This window comes from Clarias gariepinus, chromosome 6, assembly GCF_024256425.1.
Source record: "Clarias gariepinus isolate MV-2021 ecotype Netherlands chromosome 6, CGAR_prim_01v2, whole genome shotgun sequence".
NCBI lineage: Eukaryota > Metazoa > Chordata > Actinopteri > Siluriformes > Clariidae > Clarias > Clarias gariepinus.
Genome location: NC_071105.1, coordinates 2,836,585 through 2,844,529, shown reverse-complemented (window position 1 = coordinate 2,844,529; position 7,945 = coordinate 2,836,585). Strand labels below are relative to the sequence as shown.

Here is a 7,945-nt window from a genome sequence, read left to right as displayed (position 1 = left end):
GCTGGAATAGGCTCCTAACCCCATCATCCTCCCATCCCCCCTACCCCCGCCCCGCCGAGACCCTGTATACAGGATAAAGCAGTATAGACATTGAATGAGTCAGTGAGTGTACACACCAACACACTAAAATAATTTAATTTTACTGTTATGACTAATATTTGTTCCCTTCTTTCGGTTTTGGAATAAGTCTTTAAACATGCATAGAATTTGCAATTTGACATAATTAAGATATTAATAATAATACAAGAGTCTGGGTCTTTGCTCAGTCTGAGGGTGGACTGTCTCAGAGACAACCAGCTAGGGGATCATGAAATAGCCCTCTCAATTGTTAGTAAAAGAAAAGCGTGAAAAACATGAAGCGAGTCATGACCTGGTCGACCTGGACCTTCTGAAAGACGCTTTTGTGAGCTGTTGTGAGAAAACAGCCCTTTCATTCCAGTCGCCAGGCGAGTTAAAGCTCCTAAAGCTGCTGAAGGAAAGTCAACAAGGTAGTAATAATGTATTAATGACTAAACTTTACACTTATGTACTTAAAACTTTAACACATTTTTATATATTTCACTATAAAACCTGTGATTGTCGAGTTACTGAGTAGATTTTGATTTATCCCTAATGAACAAGCCAGAGGTGACAAAGGTGAAGACTTTTGTTTATGTTTAATCAATTTTCAAACCTAAAAACATATCATTTCTAAAGTGATGATTTTCCTTAAGGTCACTGGGGGTCGTGTAAACATTTTACTGCATATCGTACTGTGGATGACTGTGGAGGTGACAAATACAATTTGAACTTAGATTTTTTAAATATTTTTCATATTTTATATTTTAAGTCTCACACAAGGTCTCTGTGTTTAAATTAATCAGAATTTGTTTCATTTAGAAAAAAATAACATCACTGCTAAAAATGACTAAAGTCGGACAAATGTCATCAAAAACAAAGATAAATCCGGATTGTTTTGGGCAGCTGGTCTCGACATATCAGCACTGTATAATAACTGAACCACTATAATTCTGGAAATAATGTGAAATAGTGAGAGGGTCCGAATACCTTGTATTGATTTGTTTTTCATTATAACAAAAGAAACCTGAAATAATTAGTTTTTGGTATTTGTTTCCCCACGTCAATAAAAAAACTTGTTCAAATCTAAAATTTTAAAAGGATAACAAGAGGATTATCTTTAAACAGAATGCTGAGATCACTTCATGTATAAAACCCGTGTAAGGTTCAAGAGGGACCCTTTTTTTCACCTCGACCCTGCGCAAGATTCCTGTCCGACTGTCTTTTACGTCACTCTGTGCACAGACGGTATCACCAACTTTAACATTTTTTTTTAATTATTTTTTTACTTGTTGTTGATTTGAGCACACAATAAAAAAGTGGTACATCCTGGTTTTATCCTTTTTTTTTTTTTTTTGGCATTATAATGAAAAACAAGTGAATGAAAGGCACATGGACCTTAGAGGAATTCAGATCTACATAAACGGTCCTGCATGACCAAACTGAAAAAAGTCTCCTCCCATTAATAACACATAATATCAATACTGTATTTACATAAAGTACTTTTATTGATTAAGTATAGAGAAAATAATAATAAATAAAATTATAAGTGTGGTGACATTTTTTATAATAAAAAAATAAATGTTGTGCTTTATTGCATTAATAAATAATTTTTAAATACATTTTAAATTTACAATCAGCTCATTTAATTTATTAAATGTTCAGTTTCACTTTTCTGTACATCTTCCAACATAAAAAAATAACTGTTAAAAACAGTATTTATTTGAACAACAATATATTAAAATATTAAAACAAATTAATCTATAAATTAAGATGACTTCATTGTTGGTTCATGTTTTGTAAAAATTGTGTTTTATATTTAAGTTTAAAAAAAAAAAAGTAGGCCATTCATTATTCTAGTATAATATTTTATTATTTATTTTAAACTTAATACTTATCCTAGTATAATATTTATAATTATAATTTCTATTAATATATTTAAAACTAAAAATGTATAAATTCGCCTGTTTGATGTTGATTATATTAACCCGTTTACATGGCCAGGGGAAATAAAGGCGTCTGTGTGAACGCTGTCGTCTCTATGAACTTTTTGTGTACGTGTGTGTGTGTGTGTGTCGTCTCCAGTCACAATGCCATTCTTTCAGAACATATACTACATCTCACTAGTCCCCATCACAACCCTAACATTCGGAGTGTTTATGACAACACACACACTCCTACAGGGAAAAGGCACTGCTGTCAGATGTGACATCTGAGTTACACGTGTAAAGTTGAGTACAAAGGATTAGACACATTTCAGATGAAATAGATACCAAACCATGTAGCAACAAAACATTTGGTGTGTTTGGTTCGTCCTGATACTTTCAGATGTATAAGATATGTAATAAAATCTTCTCTATAACTCTCAGTTTTCCAGTTTCACGTCCCACCACCTGGTCATAAATAACTTTTAACACACCCATATTTTTATTGAAAAAGTAGAGGAAAAAAAATGTCACTGCGTCTCAGTGATTAGCCCTGTGTTAAATTTTCTCAAAGTACCGTTTTATTTGGGGTCTAAATTACAACATGGAAGTGTTAAGTGGGAAAAGTGTAAAGAGGTTACCATAAGGATAAATGGGTTTGCAGAAGAATAAGAAGGGTGACATAAGGGTAACAGGAAAGCCATAAGGGAAGCGAAAATAACAATGGGACTGACCTGGTAGAGGGAAATGACGTAAGGACAGCAGGAACGGTGTAAGGGTAATGGGATTGATATAAGCCTAAGTGATTGACTTAACAGTAGTAACATTGAGAAAGATAACAGAATGGACATACAGATAACAGGATGTCGCATTTACACCCATGATCTAAATATTTGGATGTTGTCTAGACAAGCTGTAGTATTTATTTAGCTTTATTTACTTAGTTGTGTGTTACCAGTTAAACCACGCCCTGATTATGTCTAACAACCACAAAACAGAATTCCTACATTTCCATAGAGGAACATGATAATAATAATAAAGATAAAAAGTTGCTAATAAAATGAACCATGACCAGCAGGGGTGCTGTAGTCTAACACTGATGGGTATAGTCGAGGAAGAAGTCGACTGAGGTAGGAGACATGAAGAAACCTAAACTAGTCCTCTTTCGTTCTGACTGGAGTCCATGTGAGCACGGCTTCCTGAGATATTCGTAACAACATCACTCCTACTGATATTGTGACGAATCCACACAAAATACCCAAACAGTCCTGAACACCAAGCTCTTCCCATTCTTTGAACAAGATGGCGGTGGCGAGGATGACCGAGGATGTGAACGTGACGTAATACACAGCCTCGAACATGTTGGAGCTGAAGTTCTCCAAGGCTCTGTTGATAAAGGTGAACTGGGTGAGGATGCTGACCAGGAGAATTCCCAGCAAGCACAGGAAGAGGAACAGAGCCCCATTATCAGGAGAAGGAGCTCCGCCAAACGCCTCCTTCGCAGCCAGACCCAGGCCTTTACAGCTCGGCACGGTGAAGCTTCCAAACAGGGAACAGATTCCCACGTACACCATGATGTTGGATTTGCCGTATGCCGGAGACAGCCAGCCGATCAGCAGCACCAACAGCAGCACCACCAGGGTGATGTAGCTCAGGAACACTGAAACGTAATGACGAAAAAATAGAACGGATCTGAAAAGGTAACGTAAATGTAACACTGATGACTTAAGGGTGACTAGGTTGACATGAAGGCAGTAGGACTAACAAAAGGATAACAGGAGGGGCACAAGTGTAGCAGGACAGAAATAGGGCAGTCGAACTGACATAAGGGCAATAGGATAGACATAAAGGCAACAAGGTAACAAGGGATGGGTAACAGAGTGGCCATAATGTAATGAGGTTGACACAGAATAAGGGTCACAGAGTGGACAATAAGGGTCACAGAGTGGACAATAAGGGTCACAGAGTGGGCATAAGGGTAACAGAGTGTACACCAAAGGTAACAGAGTGAGCATGAGGGCAACAGAGTGGACACTAAGGGCAACAAAGTGAACACTAAGGGTCACAGAGTGGACACTAATAGTGTCAGAGTGGAAATTAAGGGTAACAGAGTGTGTATCAACGGTAACAAAGTGAGCATAAGGGTAAACGGGCGGACCTAAGGATAGGAAGGTGGACAGTAAGGGTGACAGAGTGAGTGGACACTAAGGGTAAGGGAGTGGACACATAGGAGTGGTTTGCCATAAGGGTGATATTAATGAGGTCATGACATTGGTGTTAAGACAGTTCTGCCAGTGCGCTGTTGATACCCGGGTCGAGGAGACGCTGCTGGAACTCGGCTCTGGACGCCACGCCGTCAGACGTCGGGGAGTGAACGATGAGCACCACGGAGCCGCAGCAGCACAGCACACAGCCCAGTTTACCCAGTAGCTCAAGCTGCTCCTGGAGGAGCCAGGACGCCAAGACGGCTCTGAGGAGACAAAAGATTTATCACCATCACCATCCCCACCTCATTCACCGTTATAATCAGCATCATCAGCATCATCATCATCACCCCCCCAAAAAAGTAAACAATAGCAGATTTCATATTACTAAGTTATGAGGTTAAATAAGGTAAATAATAAACAGATGTGTCTTAATATCAGAAAGTAATTAAATTCTTATTTTAAATTTTAATATCAGAAAACCTTGTGTATCAGCCCGTGTCACAGCACAATAAGAGGTTAGATTTTAATGGCAGAGTGAAGCTCACCCGAACAGCACCCCGAGTGCTCCGAGGGGGGTCACTAACACGGCCGGCGCTGCGTTGTGTGCCAGGAAGTTCCCCACCTGACCCACGATCACTGATTAGAGAACAAAGATATCCGTATCACAAAGTCTTTTTATAAATATAAGGTGCGCAGTAATAACATTTATTCAAAACATATTCTTTAGTCTAGAATCTATAGTAATTTCCGAACACCTTTACTTTTTTTAATAATGAACAAGCACAGGGTTGCCAAGTCTGTTTAAACTGCTCATACTTTTTATTTTGAACTTCTTTTTTACATCAATACTGTACAGGTTAATCAGGAGGATTTTTAAAGCAAACAGTGACTCTGTGGTCCATCCATGGTCAAGGACTTTGAAGCTTAAAAACTGTAATCTGTAAAAATACAAGTATATCAACTATTTTAACTGAATAAAAGATAACATAGGAATGTTTTAAAATAACAATAATAGACTTCGTTATGGCATTGGTGTGATTGTGGTGCGATATTTAATATGAGATCATTTTGTCATATATTGTTTTATTTTTTTATGGTGGTCAGAGCCATGGTGGATCCAAAGTATGGATCCTGGGAATACTGGATGTGTGCACACACACACTTACACACACTCACACACACACTGTTTCATGCCTAAGGACGATGTAGCATACCCTATCTACCAACAGGATGTTTTTGGAAGGAGGAGGAAACCCACACAAACATGGGAGGAACGTGAGAGACATCAGACAGATGTTAACCTGAGCAAAGCTTCCTGCTGTCCCATCACGTTACTAGGTACATTTAATGATCTGGAATGGTTGTTAAACGACTACTCACACTATAGCAGCTATAAACAGTCGTATCCGTATAATCAGCCTGTCTTTAATGACACTGAAGACTCCCTCCATTCATGTCAATTAAACGTCTCCTGACTTAAAGAAAACTTCTGTCTGAGATGCTGTTATAGAAAATTAATCAACACCTTCTGACCAATCAGATTGCAGAATTCCACAAGACTGTAGCGTCAAAGAACTAAATCGGCATTAAGTATGATTTGTCCTTTTTTTTTTTTTTAAAGAAAAAAATCACATAAATACTTGTGATTGTAAAGTCTTGTGATTTACACCCAGGTTATTAAAACTCCACCCAGAGGATTTACAGAGGCTCTAATCTGCATAAAAAGACCTGGAGTTCAGCAGAGTTCTTCTTGGAAATGTATGGGGATTGATTGAGTCACTTTTAGAGCCCCCTAGTGGCCATTCGAGGAACTGCACGAAGAACGTTTTTGGCAGTTCTGTTACAGAAATTTTGTTTTAAATGTTTTTAGGATTATTTGTACAAGTAAGAATTAAAACTAAACAGAAAAAAATACACAGCTTCCAGCCAATCATAGACGAGTATTTTCTATAGCTTTGATTACAGCAACCTAAAATGTAATGCAGGTTTATGATTGGCTGACAGGTCATAATAATAACAATTATAATAATAATAATAGTAAAAAAAAATCAGGACACTTTAAAAAAAGCTCATTAATATTTAAAAATAAGACATCATCAGAAGTAGAATTAGGAGGATAGTCTTACTAGCCAGTGTCCCAGTCCACCACACACAGTCAGACAGGTAGGACCTCCCTGTACAACAACAAACAACAACAAACATGTGACCTGACAAAGTGTTTAGCTTTAGGGGGACAAAACATTGATATAAATCGAGACTTTCCAGCTTTGCGTGAACGCAGTATTCCCTTCTTCTGCAGCACAAACGTGGAGCCATTAATAAAACTGGACACGACCGCGATCCCAACCCCACTAACAAGCGATAAAGGAGAACTTTCCTCCATAAATATAGTCTTTAAATAATTTTTACTTCGTATTTTAATTATTTAGTGACTTCTGTGCGTTTAAACTGAACAGAACCGAAACCCGGAACACATTTCCGGACCGTCCCCATGACGACACGCGAGAGAACAAGGAAGTAAATTCGGATTGGTGAGAACTACGTGAGTGGGCGGAGTCAGACACGGGCGTGTCAGCGTGGTTTGTACAAGTAGGCGGGGAAAACACATGATGTGGGCGTGGCCAGTGGCAAAGGTCTTTTAGAACAAAAGTCACATAGAGTTCAGAGCAAAATCAAACAAATACAGAGAGAGAGGGAGAGAGAGAGAGAGAGAGAGGGAGGGAGAGAGTACTTTATTAACTTTATTTATTAATGAATGAAATAGAAATAGTTCACTCCAAATTAAATACATTCACTAGAAAATCCAACACAACTGTCTTGGTTTGTCCTGGTTACAGTTGAAAAGAGTAATAAATTAGACAAAAATCTTGAGAACATAAATTTACAAATATCAGATATTTAATGGGAAAAAAAGGAGAAGGCATTGCACAAATAATACAGAATATTAAATATTGCACTTGAAGAGCGGGATGGCCCAGGAGCTTGGGGAAATGACTGTAGGAACAAGTATACTGTAGTATTAATGTAATATTTTATCATTACTGACACCTACCACCCACATCATGTAAACATTACAGAGAAGAGTTGTATAATTTTCTTGCCATTGTAGAAAACTGTGACTCTCTGTAGAAGATTCAGTAGTAATCAGTCTCTGGATAAATGGAAAATAAAAAGTTCTGACCAGAGAGAACACGGTGAGAAGGATTGATCAAGACTGATTGTATTTTCAAGAGAACAATTCCCTTTTCTACAATCTCTTTTATAAAAACCTTACACTGAAAATAAACAAAAGCTGCTATAAAAATAAAAACTTGTTTTTTCTGAAATGTTTTTTAATTTTAAATACACTTTTGCTTAGATTTCCACTGTCGCAAAAAAAGAAAAAGAAAAAGAAAAATCCACAAAAAATTAAACAGATTAATGTGGTTCATTGGTGTATCCTGGAGCTCATTTACATGACTGGAGAACATAAATCTATAGAAACATTTGAAAAATATAATGAAGTGATTAAAAAAATTAGCATAGATACAGCACTGCTATGGAAAAGGCAAAAATATAAATAATGATATTTGTTGAATATATATTTCAGTATTATTATTATTATTATTATTATTAATAATAAATTGTGTGTGTGTGTGTGTGTGTGTGTGTGTGAGAGAGAGAGAGAGACAAATAAAAAAATGAATTTGATTAATCGATGAGACGATAAATTTTCTGGTTTTCATTATTTTAGTTTTATTAAATATTTTACAGTTT

The 7,945-nt window shown here is 37.0% G+C and overlaps 1 protein-coding gene across 1 annotated transcript; it reads right to left on the bottom strand.

Annotated features, from left to right (window-relative positions):
* Positions 1-1,906: 1,906 nt before the first annotated feature.
* On the bottom strand, positions 1,907-6,664 carry nipa1 (NIPA magnesium transporter 1). Its single transcript, XM_053497834.1, has 5 exons — positions 6,448-6,664; positions 6,316-6,359; positions 4,735-4,825; positions 4,292-4,452; positions 1,907-3,642 (listed from the first exon to the last, which is right to left on the bottom strand). The coding sequence occupies exons 1-5, from the start codon at positions 6,570-6,572 to the stop codon at positions 3,137-3,139; spliced, it is 927 nt and encodes a 308-aa protein (XP_053353809.1). The 5' UTR covers positions 6,573-6,664; the 3' UTR covers positions 1,907-3,136.
* Positions 6,665-7,945: the final 1,281 nt, after the last annotated feature.